Genomic DNA, 20,088 nt, shown 5'->3' with positions numbered 1-20,088 from the left:
CCAGCAGCAGGGACTCGGGGAAAGTCTGTTCACCAGGGCCCCCCTTGGAGTCACCAGGAACAATGGCCACAAGCTGAGGGAGGATAGATGTAGGTTGGATATTAGGAAGAACTACTTCACGGTAAGGGTGGCCAGAGCCTGGACTAGGCTTCCCAGAGAGGTGGTGCTCTCACCTTCTCTGGAAATCTTCGAGAGGAGACTGGACAGGCACCTGGCTGGGGTCTTATGACCCCTGTCACTCCCAGTGCTCCTTCCTGCCCATGGCAGGGGGTCGGACTAGATGATCTGTCCAGGTCCCTTCCAACTCATTGATTCTGTGATTTATGGGATTGCCAACTGACAGAGACCAAGGTCAAAGCTTGCACATGTGAACCTTGTGTCACACCAGCTTTGTTCCCCTCCTATGCCAGTACCCCTTGTAGTGCACATCATTAAGCATCACAAGACCATGCACTCGTGTACCATTTCTGTGTGCCTGGCAGAAATGCATTTATCAAAGTGGCTGCATCTTAAGTGCATGTGTATGGTACCCACAAAAGCTAACTTTGGAGGTATGGGGACTTGGCAGGAAGGGCCACCCCCTTCTCTTTCAAGCAGGTATCTTAGCCTATAGCTTTCCCCTCAGTCCATTTCATGATATTCTGCCCAGTAGCATCAAGGTGAACTGGACTGACTCCCTCTGATCTTTCTGCTTTTCCCTGCAGGGATGATAGTGGCATGCACAGTAGCTGGGATATCTGCTTTAATCGTGGCTGCCATCTGTTGGTGCAGGTAAGCTCATCCTGGCAAACTGCAGAGTCTCCCCTTAATGTCAAACATGACTTCTATGAGGTGAAGGGACAGAACGTTTTAGAGCGAGAGAGGTAGCTGTCATCAGACTAGTGACTTGAGACTGAGCCCTTTGCTGGCCAGCCCCCAAGAAATGCTCACTCGTGCACATACATGCACCTGGCAGAAGACACTAGTATTCTAAGGCCGAGCAAATCTGTGTGCCTGAATAAAAGGCTTTTCCTTTTATTCAATCCAGTTAGTACCATCCAATTAATATACCCTGGCAACAATGTTGGCAGGAACCTCTCGGGTCTGCTAAGATGTGGGTTATGGTGGCACAGGAGCCCCTGTCACAAATAGCTCATAACCTAAGTGCAGGGGCGTCAAACACCCTTGGCCTTGCCAGTTGAACAACTTGCCACTGGTAGGAAGTGAGTGGTAGCAGCCTTAACCCCCAGGTATCCCTCTGGCAGCCACAGGGTTAATTTAACACTGTTGCAGCTCATCCCACCCCCACAGAGTTGTGTCCCAAAGGGAAATCTTGACCTGTAAATTTGGGGGCGGGTGGGGGTGGGGGTTCACTCTTTCCTTGTTATTGTTTAATAAAGAGGAGACGTGAAGTGCCCATATCGGGACAGATGGTAAAAGGGGCATTATCAGAAATAGAAGGATGTTCATTTTTAAAGCATCTTTATCTACTGTTCTAAAATAACAGCTCCAGTTGTGCTGGGGGCCAAGTACTTCCCAGATGACAAGCACCCCACAGGGAGGGACTCTCTAGAAGAGCAGTTCCCAAACTCTGACAGATTGCGCACCACCAATTTAAAACGGTACAACTTTAAGTACCACCAGCAAATTTTTGTAATATAAAGTAATTATAAAAAATCTGTTAACCCGTACCACTGACAGGTTCTCTGCGTACCACTGGTGGTACCTGGACCACAGATTGGGAACCACTGCTCTAGAACAAAGTCAAAGTGCTTAGCCCTGCTGTGAACAAGGTGAAGCTCATAGGGACATAGTAGGTGCAGACAGAAGTGACGTTTTTGCCTGATCTGGCCACAGAAAGCACTTTATAGCTGTGACCAAACACAAGTGCATAGCTGCAAACAGCTTAAAAAATAGCCGATTGGGTGAAAGTCTGACCCCTCGTTGCATGAGGTATCAAATAAAGATGTTACAAAATGTAGGGTCTTTTGTAACTTGTATTTGCAGAGCTCCCAGCCTGTCCCTGTTTTCAAAATGGGAGTGGGGAAAGGGAGGAGAGGGAGTTCAGTTTGGGGGGTTTTCAGCCCCCCTGAAGGGTGGGGCAGGTGTCTAACCTCCCATTCTGAAAACAGCAAGCACTGGCAGAGAGCCTGGCCATAGCTATGGGATCCTGGCTGCAGGCTGATTCCCCTCTCCCCTGGAACCAACAGTGAAATTCTGTTTCTTCTGGGGTAATGTTGTAACTCGGAACACTTTGCAAAAATGTTCTGAGTTACAGCTGGGAGCTGCACTTCTGTCTGCACCCAGGAACTGCTAGATGGGATCAGCCCCAAAGTCCATCCAGCCCAGGCCTGGCCTGCACTACAGAGTCCACGTTCAGAGCTCCTCTGCAGTGGCAGAACGCTCTGTGCTGCCTGCAAAGTTGTGCCCCCTTTGCTGAATGGAGCAAGGTTTCCATTGCCCTCCCTTTAGCAGCGGGTGCCCACCCAGGGTTCACTTGGCATCGTGGCTGCTGAGTGGAGCCATGTAAAGTCACCAAAATGCACAAATGTGCAAGGTCTCTGGCTGCTTGGCAATAACACCTGTCTGTCTCACCAAAAGTTCTGCCAACAGATCATGCTAACTAATCAAGGTCCCAGTGGGTGGTGTTGGCCAGTGACCAAAGGAGGAAAAAACCATACAGTAGGCAGACGTAGGCCTCCATAATTGTTTCCTTGTGGTTGGTGCCACTGAGGGACTGGCCTAGGTGTTGAAGCTTGACATTTTTCATTTTTCCTTGTGAGCCTGTAAGCATTAAAAGTCCCTTACCGTATCAGTGTCCCTGTATCTGTCCACTCCCTCTTTGAGCCTTCCTAAGGTCTTGGCCGCCTTGCCACCTTGTGAGGGTGAGTTCCACATTTAAATCACATTCAGTGCAAAAAGCAGCTCCTGTCACTTGTTCTGAATTTGCAGTGTGTGCTTTCACTGAACATCCATGTATCTTGTACGATAAGAGAGGGAGAGCATCCTCTAAGCTGTCCATAGAAACCCACTGGCCCAAGTCACCGCTCTGCCTCTCTTCAGCTACAGGGGGCCAACAGGCAATTGAAATGTTCCGGCATTTCTCTTTCCAAGCGTGTCAGAAAGCATTGGGGTTTTATGTATTTCCGTGACCCTGCGTGCCCAGTACCAGCAGGGAGACAGATGGGCTGGGAAAATGTCTCAGCATGCACTCAAATACCTGCCAAGGCGGAGGAAACCAGGCCCTTAAACTGTTCCATGGCAAGCTTATTACATGGTAGAGGCTTGATGTGCTGCTGCAGTTGCAGCCCACAGGTGGGGTGGGTGGGTTTATTTTGCAGAGGGATGGCACCAAAGGCTGACGAAAACAGTGAGTAAGATTGAACTTTGGGTCTGTCCCTGCTTAATCAATGTCTTTCCTCCATGGCAGGCTGCAGAAAGAGATCAGACTAGCTCAGAAAACAGACTACTCGGCTCAGAAGCTGTCTGGCCCCCTGCCATATGACAAGATCTCGGTAAGACATTAGGCCCCTTCTCCCCAATCTTCTGGCAAGGTGGTTCGTTGTTAACCCCACTGAGTTGTGCCTGAAAATTAGCAAAGTAGAAAGCGGGGGGAATATTGCTACCAAGATGCACTTGAGTGGTGGAGAGTCTGGGCTTCCAGTCATGTTGAATTTGGGCCAGTGTGCTTCAAAGTGATTTCCAGAGCAGTCAGTGCAAGGCACTGTGGGACTGCTAATGGAGGACTGCTACAGCTGTTAGAAGCAAAGCACTGTCCACACGTGCTTTGTCAGGTGCCCTATGGTAGCAGAGGGCTTGTGTCGCCCCGGGAAGTAGTGTTACAGCCACCAGAAACCTGGGGTTTTGTCAGTTCAACTTTTCTGTGGGGATGCAGGTAAACTTCCATCAGCAAAGCTTTCTACTGTAGAGCGGGCCTCAGCTGCTCTCTGCAACTTTGGGTTCATTGTTGCTGTTTTTCTTTTTGTAGCCAGGGGATAAGAAGCTGGCTCAGAGTGCCCAGATGTATCACTACCAACACCAAAAACAGCAAATGCTCTCCATGGAAAAGTGAGTGACTCTTTTCTGCTTACAGAGAAGGCAGCACCTGCTCTGCATGTTGCCACTGTTAACAAGCCTCAGCCCAGACTAAGAATTGCCCAAAAGCCTAAAGCCAAAAGCCAACCTCTCTGAAGGGGTTCTCAGTGCAGGTCGTGAGGGGCCAGAGCAGGGAGCAGGGCTTGAAGATGATGCAAATCCCCACTGGCTTTGCTTAATAGCAGGAGGTCCACTTTGCTAGAGAGCAGGCTGGGCTTCCACTGTTGAATCCAAGAAGAAATTACCCCTCTGAATTTCACATACACGCCTCTATGTGCCTTCCACACTGCAGACATAAAGAAGAACCCAAGCTGCCAGACTCTGCATCATCTGACGAAGAGAATGAGGATGGAGATTTCACTGTATACGAGTGCCCAGGTCTGGCTCCGGTAAGTTGGCAGCTTGGGCATTTGATAAACCAACTCTTGGAAGAACTGGTATCTCTGTGATATATGCCTAACTAGCTGAATCCATGGCTGTGGCCAGTTTTGGTGGAGAACTCTACATTTACAGGCAACTATGAGGAAGTTCTGCCTTATCAGGGATTGTAGATTTTTTCTCTTTTTTGCAATGAGACCTTTAAAAAGGATTTGCAGGAGTTAACCCCTCCTTTCAACCTCCCTTCACACCAGCTGGGGTATGACCATCTCCCAAGCCCAAAAGTACCTCCCAAAAAAAGTTCGCAGACCCCCTGTTCAGAAACAGTGCTGCTTCACTTCAGGCTTCCTTGGAAGTTTTCTAACATAGTGACTTTCTACTAAAAGATCCTGATTTGCCAAATTATAAACACTGGAACATACTGCTGTGAAGCTTCCCTGGGAAATTGTCAGTAGGATGAAAATATTTATGTTAGGGTTTTTGTTTTTAACATTTTGACTCTTCATATTTTAAAAGTCCAAACTAAACGTTTTGTCCATGTTGATGCAAGTTTTTGTTTTGTTTTGTTTTGTTTTGCTTTTAAATTTTTTGGAGAAAAAAAACAAGATTTCTTCGTTTTGGTCTGATTTGGGATCTTGCACAATTCTGAAACTTGACTCTGTGCTGGATGATGGTTCTTGTTTTCACAATTTAGCTGTCTTCAATGGGTTTCCACGATCAGCTGTTTCTGAGACCCAAACACTCGCTGGCTGTGCCTGATCAGTGATCACTGGTTCTGAATCTTTGCACCCCCACACCTTCCCAGAACAGAAGGGGTGAGCACTTCCTCCCCAACTCCTCTCCACGCAGAGGCAGTGTGGTGTTAATTAGGCCAGATAGGAAAACTAGATCTGTTCTTCACCCCCTTCCCCAGGGTACTGACCAATGTAAAAATCCAGATGAGTTTTTGTGACTCATTTCTAGGGGACCTGGGTTTGCCTCCCTGGACAATGGCAACTCCTAACAGCCCTGTTACAAGTTACCCTGTAAAGGACACAATAAGTCAGAGGGGAGCTTTACTGCAGCTTTTCACATGGTAATAGCCATCCCTGCCAGGCCATCAGGACCTAGATTAAGGGTCATCATTACATCTTTACAGGCCCATTAAAGAGCTGTTTATCCCTCACTGGCAGTCTGGGGAATGCACAGTCAGTTCCTGTCAGATTTTTCAGCAACCAGGCCCTGCCTGGCTGTGAAGCTGACTCAGGATTTAGTTTTAAAGCTGACCAGAAGTAGCTTTACCAGAATGGGACAGCAGTTAGGTCTCTGCAGGGCAGCCATTTCCTTTCTCCTCCCCCCCGCTGAGAGTCAGAGCCATCTGCCTTGTTCTTCTAAGAGATCCCCAGCTGTGTGGGCTCTGCCTGCCCAAGCCCTCCCCTGACACGGCCTGGGGCTGGTTGAATTGCATCTCTTTTGTCACTTGGCCAAGCCCAGGTCAAAACACTGGGATCAGCCTAGCAAGCGGTTGGCCAAAATACTGCCACTGCAGGGAGGGAGAGGCAAACGTTTGGCAGCCACTGGAGCCTGTAGCACTTCCACGTGTGTTTCCCCATGCTGGGAATCTAGGAAAAAGTCTGTGTGGTTCCATCACCTACTCCAGTCCGCCCCAGAACGGAGCACTAACATCTCTAGGGGTGGTGGACAGAGCACCAGGTTCAGGACACCTGGGTTCCCTACCCAGCTCTGCTACTGACTCATTTCCCATCTCTGTCTCTTTCCTCTTCTCCTTTTGGTCGGATGAGTCTGTCTAGGCTTTGTGCTCTTTGGGGCAGGCATTGTTTCTTGTGGCCTGTGCACAATGGGGCCTAGTTGGGGTTTCTAGGGAATGCTGTACTGAGGAGATGGTGTGTGGGGGGACTGCCCTAATAAATGCTGTGTTAGTATGCCATGAGGCTGAGAACATCTTGCTGTGAACTCTAACCCCCTGGTTTTTCCCCAACCGCTGCAGACTGGAGAGATGGAGGTGAAGAACCCCCTGTTTGACGACTCTTCCTTACACCCTCCGAATACCAAGCTACATCAGTAACCGCTCCCTTCTGAGCTCGCTACGGACTTGTATGCACAATGCCAAAAACCAGCCTGGGCAGAACTCCAGAAACTCCCCTCCTCCCGAGGGGCTCTACAGATGAGGCCGCCACCGCTGCTCCCACCAGGATCCACTGCCGAGCTGTTAGATGTCCACCGAATAAACACCTGCTCACGGCTTGGGGGAGTCACTCTTGGCGTCCAGTTTCTCATTGTTCTTTCTGTTGTGTTCATGTACCACCCCTGCCCCAATTTCATGTCCCATGTTCTCTGCGCCATCCCAGCTGCTTGCTAGTTCCCAGGCCTCCATGGGGCCTCTGGTTCCTCTGGGGGACAGGGAAGGGCAGCACAGGAGGCAGCAGTGTCCTCACCTTGGGCTTCTGTTAGTCCTTCCTCACTTCTGGTGAAGAGAGAAGAGTTGTTTCAAAGCACAAGGGTCTCTAGAGAGGATGGAGGGAACAGGGAGACACCGACCTTGCTCCATTGCCCTTGGTTCCATAGAGCATCTCACCTTTGCCAACAGCTCCAGTGCTGGCACCCACAGGTGGCACAGCTTAGATCTGGCACAGTGGAAGACTAGCTCTGTTTAGTGACTTGGGTTCCCAGATTTCACCCCCTCCTTTGCTCCACCAGCAGAAATCCTCCCAGGCCCTGGGGGGCTGGAGCAGAGTCAGCAAGCTGGAAACAGGAGCAGAGGGGAGGTTGAGAGAAATGGCAAGCAGCCCTCCCCAGAGCACCCTACCCTGGGCATGCAGATTTTCTTGTCGCAGCCACCAGGATTGTCCCATCCTATCAGCTATTGGTGGGGGGGCACCCGTGTCATCCCAATCCAGGCCTGGTTTTTGGCCTCCCTGTTTTGGGCAGCCCAAGGTCAAAAAGGTTTAGATGCCTTTTATCCCTGGGGGCTGATGGTAACAAGCTTGCCCTGCTAATGGTTGTAGCCTGACACAAAAGGTTTTATAAACTCATTAATCTATGTTTGTAGGACTTTTTGACAGAAAACCTGGCCAAGACTTGCCTTCTGGGACTCCTTCTGTCCTTTGTATCAAACCATTTGTCCAATAAACCAGCTGTTTGGGTTTCTGATGGTGGGTTTCTCCAACAATTGCTGGCTTGTTTTGTTCTTCAATATAAAGTGATATGCCTTGGCCTCTCCTGCTGTTTACAGGGGCATTTCTGGTTGCTTATCAACTGCTAAGCAACAGAAAGCCAGGTGCAGCAGGTCAGGTGCATTGCTAACCTCGGACAACTATGGATGGACATACTACTGCATTGGCTTATTGTCAGAACCCGCTGTCTGGCCACCTTGGTCATTTTCGGGAGCAAGAAAGGAACCCGCAGAGACATTTTGTTTTCCTATGGAAAGAGTATTGTGAATTTTACTGATAAACCCCAGTAAGAAATAACTTTACCATGTGTAACACCATCGACATGACGAGCATACTCGGCCTCGAATGGGCAAGTTGCAAAGTTAGTTGTTCAGAAATGTTAAATATGTTATTTTTTAGCAATTATTGCTCCCTGGTGCATGCTATTGGGAGTGCGGGGGAGTGGGGAGAGGAAGGGGGCTCACCAGCTATCAAGAAATGAGGTAGAAATCTCCACTTACTTCTGAAGTTTTTTCCTTTCCCACCTCCTGCAGTAGAGAATGGGGGAAACCCAATGTCCAGCCACTTCAGAAGTGCTAGTAGCAGGGCCCAGAGACTATTCAGCTTCTTGCCCACTTTTCACCTAAATTCCTAGCCAGGATCTGCTGTGTCTCATGGAAATGAACCTTTTCTGTTAGTGAGCACATGGTGCTTGCCCAGTCCAAGGCTGCCAGGAGCCCAAATGTTGACAGCTGGTTTGCACAGACTGCAGATTTAATTTCTTCATCATCTTTAACTCACAAGCCTGGCCTATTGCATGCTGGGCCTTGCAGTCTTGGCAGGAATTGCCTCTGTACTGAAGATGAAGATAGTCTTGGGTGCTGCTACAGAATTGCCCAGGCCAGATCTACCTGGTGGTTCACAGGTGTCACGGATGAAGCAACCTCCTTGCGAGTGTAACAGGCAAGCGCAGTCAGTCCGTAGGAAAGCAGGCCCTTCACAGCTCGACTCCGTTGGGAGGGCAAAGTGGGGAATGGTGGGTTTCCTCTCCGTGTTGCTAACTGCCATTGAAGCATCCTTGTTTTGTTGTAGTGGTTCTCCCCATGGCTGGCCAGATCCAGTACGTGGAATCGGCAAGGATGTACAGCCCAGCGTTGAGCCCCAGGTCATGTTTTGCACGTGCGGGTCCATGGTAGACTCCCACGGGTGGAATGCCGAGTTCTCTTTGTGGTTTCCTGCCCTTGCTTGTCCATACGCAGCCCCCACGTTCTCTCTCCAGAGAAGAATTGTATTGTTTGCATGTGTGTGATGCACATACAGACTTGGAGATGCTAGTGAACTGGACTGCATGAAGCTGCCACAAGGCAGAGCCTGGCTGGAGTTTGCATAGCACCAGTGACAGCGTGCGTGTGAACACCTGCGTGAAGATGGCACGTCAGTCCTTAGATTAAAGCCTCTCTTGTTTTAATAGCAGAAACTGTCACTTTACAGTTCCTGGTTCTTGATTGTACTATGTTCAATGTGGTTTCTTCCTGCACCCCAGCCCTAAATGTTGTATGGATTGTAGTAATTTTAAAAGAAAATTTTATTAAATGACCATATTTCAAACTGACGTCCAGTGCGTGGTTTGGGAGGGGAAGGTTCTTTATTGCCATGTGGTGGGAATTTTAGTCCTAAAAAGAATTTCACCCCAAGTGCCAACAGCTGCTACGGTTGGGATTCAGAGCTGTGAGCATTTTTATACATACCAGTGCAGGGTGCCAAGGCCTTTCCAGTCAGTGCCTGCACTGTTATACAGGTGTGGGGCATCCTTCCATCAAATAGGGGCCAGTTAGTTTTGCAGAGTCCTTCCCTGTACTTGGCACACATAGCCAGTCCTTACAGTTGTTTTATTCCAAGGTGGGCTTTTAAAGTGTTCCCAGCTGTGTCACTTGTAAATGGGCATCCCATGCCCTTAGTGAGCAACATGGAACAAATCCCATGTCAGTTCACATGGTGGCTCCCTTATGAGACTGCAAAGGCTGTACTTTCCCAAAGAGTGGGGTGGGAGGACCACAAAATGCATGTTGGGGCTGAAGTACCTGGAGTTCTGTCCCAAGTTCAGGTGGACTGGGTTCTGCAGTAGTTTCAGACCCTTCTGCTCCTGTTCCTATTTCCTATCACATAGCCCAACTCCCTGCCAATTAAGTCAGGCTATGTCAACCTTTTCCTCCTTACAAGCTGAATGTAGTAACTAAAAACGATCTTCCATAGAAAGTGCTGGGCAGTCTTTACAATAGGTAGTTTCAGCACCAAGAGTATGAGAGAGAGAATTCCCTGTTCAATTCTGTGTCTGGAGCCATGGTAGCCCCAGGAGGTAGAGATGCAATGAAACCCCAGCATAATTAAATTGGAACATGCTCTGCATAGGTGGAATCTTAGTTTTCTGACACTAAACTTCTGAACAGGTAGAAGCAGCAATTGCTGGCGACTTGAAATGTCTACATTTTGGGTGACTTTCATAGGGATCCTAACATGCACCTCCCTGATCCCAGGCAAATTTGCAAGTCCCTGCTCTAAATTTCAGAATGGTCACGGGGTGACTTGTTATACTCCCCTGTGTCATTCTCTGAAACATCTGAGCAGACTTGGCTGAAACTCTCCCAAAAAGTTTTAACATGAGGCAAGCTCTAGTAGTAGTAATAAATAAATAAATGTTGAGCTCAAATAGTGTTAAATTTGGCAAAGTTACAAGCAATTAAAAACTCAACTTTCCAACGGAAAGCCAACACAAGCATCAGCCAAACAAGAGCTTCAAATCTGAAAACTAATTTTTTCTCCCCCTAATTCTCAAACGTGCATGGGAAGAAGAAAGATAGCCAGGAAGGATTTGGTAGATAATCCGCTTAATCTATATTCACAACCCAGCTTCTGCTTCTGTTGCTTATGGTATGTCTACACTGCAAGCAGAGTGGGGAGGTGCCTGAACTAGTTCTCAACAAGCTGGCTTGTTACTCAAAGCAGTGTAGCTACATCTACATGGAGATGAGTGGGTTATTTTACCCAGTTTAAGGGGTAAGTCTGGTATCTACACCACATTATAGTGCACAGTGTATCCTTAATCCACCCCATCACTGTCCTTTGAGTGCATGCTTTTCCCTGTGAGCGGAGGATATTGGAGCCTGTTGCATGCACATCAGTTGTAATAGCTAAAAGGGGCTTTACTTTCCATCGCAAAGTACCACCCGAATCCATGACGAATGAATAGTGCAAAATGATCTTACACAGACTTTTCTAGAGCCTTAGCCAGCCTATGTCTTAACTGTGTATCCATCAGATTCCCTGGGACACCACATCACTGGCTGGTCATTTGGTCACCATCAGCACATTGCCCCCAATATTCAGCATGATTTTCCTTCCTTCAGTTTAATCTCAGTGCCTTGTTATACATCCCTCAGCCATCCCCTTCACTCCCAGGGCTCTATCTCTGCATTGATAACTATCATGTCCCTCACTTCCTTCTCTAATTAGTCATTGTTTAGCCAAGCTAAACATATTAGTTCCTTTATCCTTTTGCTCCAAGTCAGTTCCTTCTGCCCTTTGATCATTCTAGACCAAGTCACAGCTGATACCATCTTTATGATTTGTGCCACCGTTACACTTAAAGGGCATGATACTATTGTCTGCTATTAGTGTATCAGCTCTGTCTGTCTTATAGTAATACACCTTCCTAGACTGTGTTTGCAAAATCTGTGGGAACTTTTCCTTTAAGTCTCTGTTCCTTGGCATTTTACATTTCATTGCAAACTCTTCCACCTTTTCCCCCAAATCACTTGTGGTTGCTATATAAGCACCTGGGTGGTATTGTTAGCTGAGGGACTCCTGGATCTTTTTGCATTTAAGTGCTTCGTTTCTAACCCTAAACTCATGCCGCTCTGGATGAATTGGTCTACAAGGTGTCACTGTGCTGCCTAACCACCACACCAGACAATTTCTCGAGAGCCAGCACAAGAAAACATCAGGGAGAACGCAGGTGGAGCACATCCATTAGCAGTCTGTGTTTCTGGGGCAAATGCAAAACTAATTGTCCCAATGCATTTGGTTTACTCCTGGCTCACAGGCAACCATCATCCTGTTTTTTTTAAAGGCAACCTGCACCAGAATAAATAACTTGATGTCCTTTTTTTGTTTCTTTGGATCAAGACTTGGAAAGGATTTTCCTTCCCTCCTCCAGTTGAAGGCGGGTGTGTGATGATGATGCAATTTCTACACTGGATGTGGTTTTACAACTAGGAATTCAAGCAGGGTCCACAGTGAGGCTCTTCATCCCTAGTAGCTATGTTAATATAGCTGCATTGAGCAAAGCTTGAGTGAAGTGGTGTTGTACTGATGCATTTTTTGCTGCAACACTCGCAACTGGGTTTTTTTATACCAGTGCAATATGTGCCATCTAAGCATTGGTAGATGTCCTTATGTGGGACCTACCTGGTAATTTCTGTACCAAGCCCATAAGATGGGAGCTCAGACATGATTTCTGGGAAGAGATCTTACATACTTTTCAAATGGTTAATAGCTTTTCTGTTAAGAACTTGCTCCTTATTTCTAGCATGAACTTGTCCAGCTTCCAACCACTGGATCTCTTTGGTCTTTTGCTCCTGAAGAGCTGGCTGGCATCACATATATCTCTTCCCTAGCAGTTAGTTGAACATGTTCGGGTCACATCTTAGATATAAATCTTTGTATGGAAGACTAAGGATCATGGTAAGACAGGGTGTTTGGATATTGTTTTTGGACCCCTCTTCTGAATCCTCTCCAGTTTTCCAATCTTCTTTTGAGGGTCAATATTGGAACTAGACCCGGTATTTAGGAGAAGTTTTGCAAATACCATTTGCAGAAATAGTACTGCCTCCTTACTCTTGCATTTCTTTGTATTAGCCCCTCCTGCACTGCCCTGGGAAATTCCTGTTCAGTTGGACTCTCCCATTGCCCCAAGTCCTTTACAGAGTTACTGCTCTCCAGTCATCCTCCATCTTATATGTGGGGCCTGTCTGTATTCTTTGTTGCTGAATCGATCACTGTGTCTTCAACTGTCAAAAGGCATATTCAAGTACATGCATTTGACTAAGTGATCTATGTAAAAACCATATTATTTATTGCTTTATCAATTTGTCATCTCCACATTTCATGGGTAAGGAAGTTTGGTTAACCTTGGTTTTCTTTTTTTTTCTTTTTTTAAGAAGGTCACCTTGTTTCCACTCTGATTTTTCCCTGATCTTTTTTGTGGTGCTGCTAACACACTGAGACTCTCTCTCCAGTTGAAATGTTGGAACCGTCTCTCTGAACAGGGGTTTTACTCTGTGCTGAAGATCTGTGAGCTATTATGTTTGTCTGACTAACCTCCTATTAAGTGCTTCTGTGCATTGTCCCATTCACCCTACTCCATCCAGCAGTTCTGCCTGCAGTAAGGAAATTCATACTTCAGGACTTAATCCAGTAATCCATGCAAAGCACACCTTAGTATGGAAGATGATGCTTTGCACCAGGACAGTACATCTATATTAAGGGGTTGTGTGGGTGTAATCAGGATAAAAAAACCATAGGACTTGAGCCCTGGGTTCAATTCTCTGCTCAGCTGCAGACTATGGGTATGATCTTGGGGGAGTCACTTAAATCTGGGTTGTGGTTGCCCACTTGTGAAAACGGATAAGTCTATCTCTTGAGTGCAGTGGCCAGACACTTTACTGACTTGGGTCACACGTATATCTAAGAAGATTATAGAGTCACATCACTGTGAATTGTGCATTTGTCAGAATTAATGTATAAAGTCCAAGCTATAGTGGACCAGCCTCAGTACTTCATCTTGCCCCAAGCTCAGAAACTACCAATATTCCTTTCTTCTACCAGGTGCCGTCAAACTGCATCTTCTCAGCTGAACCCCTCACTTAATCTTTCCAGAACAAAACAAGAGCTGAGCTCTGTCTGCAGAGATCACCACCACCTGCTTGAGTACAGCAAAAGCTGGGCATCAGGACACAGCAGGAGGGAGGAGGGGTGGAAGGGGGAATTTACTGCTTTCCTTTGAAATGAGTCAGTGGGAAACTTGAGGGGATTATGTGAGAGTGGCTGTACCTTGCCTACCACTGGCCTGTGCTTGCTGTTGTCCTAGGCTAAGGAAATGGCCTTGTTTGAGGGACTGGCCCCCATGTCCAAGCACAGGCATAGCCACACTCCAGGTCCTATTTCTACTCCTGGTGCACCCCCACATGCCTATGGTGAGGGCATCTGGGAACAAATCCCATCATTCTTTGCATTGCAGAGCTGAGCCACTCTATGGTTTTTCTCAGTGAATTCTTGGAGAGCTTGTCTGTCTTTCTGGGCACCAAAGGGAACTGTGGGAACACAGTGGGGGACTAGTTTAGCTTTACTGGAGGTGGGCTGGTTACCAGCCTGAGGGAGAGTGGAACCTGAGTATTAACCTGTGCTCCTCCTAGCCAGGTTGGCCAGCTCAGGTCTAAATGCCACAAAAACTTAGATAAGAGGTGATGGAAAAACCCAGATCAGAGAGCTCTACTTTCGTCTTACTTCCTCTCCTTATTTAATTGCCTTCTCTTCTTGGGGACAGGTGGATAGTGTTGCTTGGCGGGTCCAGTGCAGTGCCATTCACACTAGAGCCACGTGGATCTAGATAAATAAAGCAGTCCAGAAGGCCAAAGCCAGTAGCAGCGGCTTCCTGGACTCAGCTTCAACAGCTGTTTGGTTAGTACACTGAGGCCAGGCCTACGTTTGGGGGCTCTAACCATGTCTGCTTGAATTTAGCAGCAGCTACTAGATCAGAGATCAAGAATGCCAGGATGGATACCTACAATGCAGCGCTACCACAGCTGTGTAGGGATTGCCATGCAAGTTCGTGGTAGGTGCTGTGCTGACTAGTCTGGTGGCTCTGTGCCATTGCAGCGCATGCTGGTTCTGTGGCATCAGTGTGGTTTGCAGTGGTTCTCTAAGCAGCAAGGCAGGGTTTTACAGCAGCCCACATTAGCGTACAGAGCTCTTGATGTACTTGGGACAGAAAAGTGAGATGCTCTTGAGTCTGCTCCCTGCTGCTGGCTGGGCAGAATACTTACTCCTGAGAGAACTTCTTGAGGTCCTGGTCCAGAACTGGGGCTTCCTGAGTGCTAGATGTTGGTCAAACAAAACAGTCCCCTTCCTGGCTTGATATGTATGGGATTGAATGTGAGAGAGGAAGCATCTGTTTTGTGCGACTCATCTGTTCTCTGCACTCCCTGGCAGAAATCCATTATGTGGCATTGCTTGTAAGCTTTGGGGTGTCCTCTCAGCCCCACAGCACTGGAGCTGCCTCCATCCCACCCACAACATGCATTTGAGGACATATCCCCTGGCAGTCGGTGTCCCCCTCCTGCAGGTGAAAGTCAGATGTACTGTGCCAGTGCAGTTCTTGGGGGTGACCCACAGACATCACAGCTCATTTCCCCACAGGCCATATTTTGCCCACCCCTGTTCTAGCACCATACAAGATCAATGCAGCTTCTCCCTCCTGCAGAGAATAGACTATCCTGCCCCTAGCACCCTCAATGACTCAGGCAGATAGAGCTGCTCTAACAGGTTTTTTTGACTGCTGTTTGTGTTCACTCATCACCATGGTAGGTAGATGCAATATAAGAGTTAGAGATAATAGTGTGATTTATCAGGGAAGACCAGGTATTTTGTACACAGATGCCCTGCCATGTGGAGCAATTACTTCTGTTGTGTGCAGAGAGCTTCTATCATTCCTAAGGCTTGTAAGCCTGAAGGGCTTGTGCTTCACAAGTGTCTCCTTATGCTTCCCTACCCTATGTATCTACCTATTCTGCTGTCTTAGGCCTGGACTAGAAGCTCCCTAGAGCAGGGATCATCTCTTTGTTCTGTGCAATGGGGCCCCCATCCATGGCTTTAACTCCTTGATGTGAATGCAAACGATGGTGTAAATGCTCCTAGCACAGGACTTTATGAGATCTCATTGTAGCTACATCCAGGGAACTGGGAGTCTGGGGTAGCTAATTACTTCACTGAAGCTTGAAATGCCTGGTACCTGCCATACACACCACCACTGCCAGTAGGCAGAGACATCATGGTATGCTGCTGCATGGAGCCTTGTTCCTAGCAGCCAAAAGAACACAGCTCCTCTTCTGCAAAACTTTCATCCCCTTTTCTTGCATCTAGGAACTGCTATTTTGTGTTAGCAGAAGAAGCAACCTGGTCCAGAGAACCACACTGTGGTCTCAGAGGCCTTCCCCTCAGTTAATTAATATAAACCATTCAGACTAGTTATGGCTTATATCCTATGTTGTTACTGGGTGAGAATTCACATTTCTAATGTTGTATGAGATATAGCCTCAGACGTGGTGCCTCCGGTAACACACTAAGTTCCTGGTAAAAAGATGGAGAAAAGGATTCACACAGTGTGGAGGGAGGGAGGGCTCTCTGCCAAGGCCCCACCAACAAACTGTCCCTAGATAGTTTCCAGACTGGAAAGAGCTGCTGCTTGTATCCTGCTTCCCGGTCCAGCAGGCTTTGCTGGAAACCCTTTTGTTCATATGCTCTTGGGATCTTCAAATCCTACGACAGAACCACAGGGCCTAGGACCTCTCCTTCCAGAACAAATGCCTTGGTTCAGAATGGCCTGGAGTTCTCCTGCAACCTGTCCATACTGGGGAAATGTTACTAAACAGTTCCAGCTGCTCAGGGGTAGAACTATTGGAAGCCATAGGATAGGCAATAGCCCTTCATTTCTACCTCTGGTCAGACAGACCAGGCAGTGAGTAGCTTTAGCAAGCATGGATGGGTTGTCTTGCAAGAGCCTCAGCTATAGAATGGCTCTCAGCAGTTCAGCTGGTAGGACTTTGGGGGCCAGTCCCTTGCTCTGTAAACACTGATGGTAGCTGAGATTTAAAAAAAAACAACCAGTGATATTTTCTTTTAACCTTACTTTTGAGTGCCAAACTGGAGGGAACTGATTCTCAGAGTAGCTACCTTGGCAAACTAAGCTTGTTTTCTTGGGGGCATCCAAGTCCGCTTTAGAAAGCCTGGACTTTTACAGCATCCCATGTGCAGGGGCTTTAGGACACACACTGATGTTCTACTGAAATAGGTTCCCACTTGTGAGCATGATAACAAACCAAAATCTGCTGTCATTACCCTAGCAAACCCCACAGAGGTAACAGCTGGGTTTTGACTTGTATAAAGACTACAGAATGTGGCCTGCTAGAAACAGCTGTAGTTATATAGGACAGGTCTCCAGCAAAAATGCAGGGCTTTTTTTGCAGTTATATAGACTATATAGACTGTACCTCTAACAATCTGTCAAGTGACCACTGTGATTCACTTGGCAGACCAAAACACACTTTGCCAGTCAAACTGTTTTAATCCTGTTATACAATTGCACTGCATGCCCATGCACCATTCCAGTGCTTTCAGTCGTCGTTCTCTTTAGAGGACTTGCTTCTCAAAAGTCTATGCCAGTCCCCTCCACACCATACGAAGTCTGCTATTTCTTTCCCATTGTCTTCTGTCTTCCTGTAGTACCAGTATATTTAACTGCAAGCCTGCAGGAGCCCTGGCTTTATGGAAATGCCCCTTTAAAAATCTTTGCTAACCTGGAACGTGCAGCTTTTAGCAGCAACTTCTCAAAGATGGTCCAATCAGCCAGCCAGAGGGAGCTGAACCCACTGATCCAGCCACACAATGACCCCATGACAATGAGGAAAACACCTTCTGTAACCCAAGAGAATCCCTGCATTGAAATGGACAAGGGCCTTGTGAGGAACCCCACTGACCTGCTCCACATCCCCAAGGAAAAACATTGCTCTCCACAATGGGCAACCTCTCTACAAAGAGCCAGTTCAAAGTCAACGTCTCCCCTTCCCCCTGGTACTGTATATGAAAGGGGAGCTGGAATGTGTTTGAGCTCTTCCAGGCAGGATGGGTTGATGTGCTTCCTGGGGGGATGGAGTGAAAGAGCAGGTTGGGGCAGGAGGAGGAGGAGGCCAGGCAAAAGAACAATAAATCAAAGAGAAGGGGGGAAGGGGGTTATTGTGGAGCTGAAGGATCTCCTAAACATGTCCCAAGCCCAGCTGGAGCCCGGGAGGAGCAGAGGTGAATCACTGGCAATTGGGATCCTGCAGTGTTACTTCCTCCTGGACCAGGCCCCAGAGCTTCCTGCTTCAGGGACAGGCTGGGGACGTGGCCCAAACCGCTCTGACTGTTGCATCTCCAGAGGCTTCAGCCATGCTACACAAATATTAAACTACCACCCTTTCTGAGGATGTCACACCAAGATCCAAAGCATGGGGCTTGAGTTTTACGGGTATCAGAGTTTCATTTCATGCCATTTCCACGTCATAGGTTTTCTAGGAGGCCAAATAGTGTAGCCCAAGGCCAGAGTCTGCATCCATAGGTGCCCCAGGTATTGACCATTAAATGGAAAGGAATTGATGCAAAATAGATCAGGGGCATTAAAAACAGCACTCTTTCCCACCCTGCTCCCAGTCAAATCACAAGACTCCAAGAAATTCTTAGAGTTAGTTATTTTCTCCCACTCTACCTACTTTAGGCAGGAGTCTTAGGGAAAATAGCATGGGGTCATGTAATTAGTTACCATTGTCATGCACAAAGGGGCCAATTCAAGTGATACAGTATTTAACTCAGGCATTTTATAATCTTAAGAGTGACTGACCAGGCAACCTCAATATACTTTCAAGATTGTTTCTTGGTGGACAGAGCATCCCTTATATTACAGCAATGTCAGTTCAAGCAGTTCTTGTGCTATGTATAAATACTTTGGAAATGACAGTCTATGCCCCACTCCATTCACAGTCCACACATTTTGGGCTAAAACTTGGCCTTGCTGGAGCCTGTTCGAATTCTCCTGGGGCTGGAGTTTCTCCCTGTTTATGGGGTATAGGTTGTACCCAGGTTGGTCTAAGGACATAGCAGATACCAGATCTACCCAAAAAACCTTATCTCCCTCTGTTTCTGTTATTTTATTTTTTAAGTGCAATGACAGAATTAGTGCCTGGGTTGCCCCCCACCAGTGTCTTGTGGTATGAAACTCATTGACCCGAACTACAGCTCAGGATACTTAAGCCCTTTGGAAACTCAGGCTTTTCTCAGGAACTACAAACTGTAGTTGCTGTAGTCACAGCCCACCAGCTATAATCCAAAGCCATTGTTTCATAAATCAGTGACAAACTACCCTCCATTCAGGCAGCCCTGTCTCGAAGACAAAGGAAATGGGGCCTCTTCAGACCTATCTGTTTGGCCTATCTCAGAGTGAGAGACTCCAAAGCCAATTGACCAGCAGTTATCAATGAAACAGGTTAATCAATAGGTAAAAATCACTGGTAGCCTGGGACCCCTCTCTACTCCACAGTGCCTCTGGAGAGGAGATCTAGCCCACATGCTGCTGGGGTCACCCCGCGTCTGCCACCTGATGAGCCCTTGCTGCAGGGACTGGCTGTTGGAGAGGGCTGTTGTCAGTTGCATGTTAATTATTTAATGGGCTGAAAGGATAGTCCCACTGGCTGTAATCAATATGATGAAGAGGAGATGGGGGCAGGGAGGGCTTGGTGCTTAAAATAAGCCAAGGTGCGACAGCACCACTGTAAAACTGGGCAATGGGGAAGAAAAGCCCTTTGAGATAGAGACAACAGTGCTGCTGGCTTTTCCTTGATTAGATCAGCCTCAGTGATAACAGGGTCACGATCAGCTGAGTTCAGAGACCAGCCAAGCAAAACCCCTCCACCCCAGGTGAGCACAGCCCTCGGGTGGCTGCTGGAGAGGAGCTGGGATGCTGCAGCTAAAGCCCTTGGGCCACTGGGCAGGGTGGGGAAGAGGAGGGCAACACTCGAGCCATCAGGAGTGGCGCCAGCCCTGTAATGTGCCACCCCTCTCCTTATCTAACCCTGGTTTCTGCAGGAGGCTGCCATCAAGCCCTTCTCAGCCGTTTCGGCTCTTGGCCTCCAGCTAGCCAGGAGCAGGCCCTGCCCAGCAGTGACTCGCCCCGATGAACTGGGGCAGTCTGGGTTGGATACTGGGAAACAACCCGCCTCACGAGGAGGGTGGTGAAGCACTGGAACAAGTTGCCTAGAGAGGGGGTGGCATCTCCATCCCGGGCCTGTCCTTACAACGCCCTCCTGGCATGACCCTGCTGCGAGCACGGGTGCCTTCCACCCCTCGCCTACGATCCCGTGCCCGGGCCGAGCCCATCAGGCCCGCTGTCCTGCCCGGGGCGGCCCCGGACCCCCGCGGAGGAGCCAGAGGCCTTGCGAGGGCGCGGCCCCGGCCCCGAGGGAGCCCAGGTGTGGGCGAGGGGCCGGGCCGCCCCGGGCCACGGGAATCAAGTTCATTTACGAGCCATTGGCGCCCATTGTCTCGGCGGGGCCAATCGCGGGCGGCCCATTACCATAGCGGCCCAAGCCGCGGGCCGCCGCCCGTCGGGGCTCAGAGGGGG

At 48.2% G+C, this 20,088-nt stretch overlaps 2 protein-coding genes across 2 annotated transcripts in view; both read left to right on the top strand.

Annotated features, from left to right (window-relative positions):
• Positions 1 to 9,212, top strand: part of NPDC1 (neural proliferation, differentiation and control 1) — a 24,572-nt gene extending 15,360 nt beyond the window's left edge. Inside the window, exons 4-8 of the mRNA XM_019540490.1 lie at positions 705 to 771; positions 3,410 to 3,494; positions 3,968 to 4,047; positions 4,367 to 4,463; positions 6,440 to 9,212. Of these exons, the coding sequence (XP_019396035.1) occupies positions 705 to 771; positions 3,410 to 3,494; positions 3,968 to 4,047; positions 4,367 to 4,463; positions 6,440 to 6,517 (407 nt within the window). The 3' untranslated portion in view covers positions 6,518 to 9,212. The remainder of the gene's footprint in view (positions 1 to 704; positions 772 to 3,409; positions 3,495 to 3,967; positions 4,048 to 4,366; positions 4,464 to 6,439) is intronic.
• Positions 9,213 to 17,451: 8,239 nt separating this feature from the next.
• LOC109314103 (POU domain, class 5, transcription factor 3-like) overlaps positions 17,452 to 20,088 on the top strand; it is a 14,990-nt gene continuing 12,353 nt past the window's right edge. Inside the window, exon 1 of the mRNA XM_019541085.1 lies at positions 17,452 to 17,507. Within this exon, the coding sequence (XP_019396630.1) occupies positions 17,452 to 17,507 (56 nt within the window). The remainder of the gene's footprint in view (positions 17,508 to 20,088) is intronic.

This window comes from Crocodylus porosus, unplaced genomic scaffold, assembly GCF_001723895.1.
Source record: "Crocodylus porosus isolate Cpor-Errol unplaced genomic scaffold, CroPor_comp1, whole genome shotgun sequence".
In the NCBI taxonomy this organism is placed as follows: domain Eukaryota; kingdom Metazoa; phylum Chordata; order Crocodylia; family Crocodylidae; genus Crocodylus; species Crocodylus porosus.
This window is presented reverse-complemented; position numbering and strand designations above follow the sequence as displayed.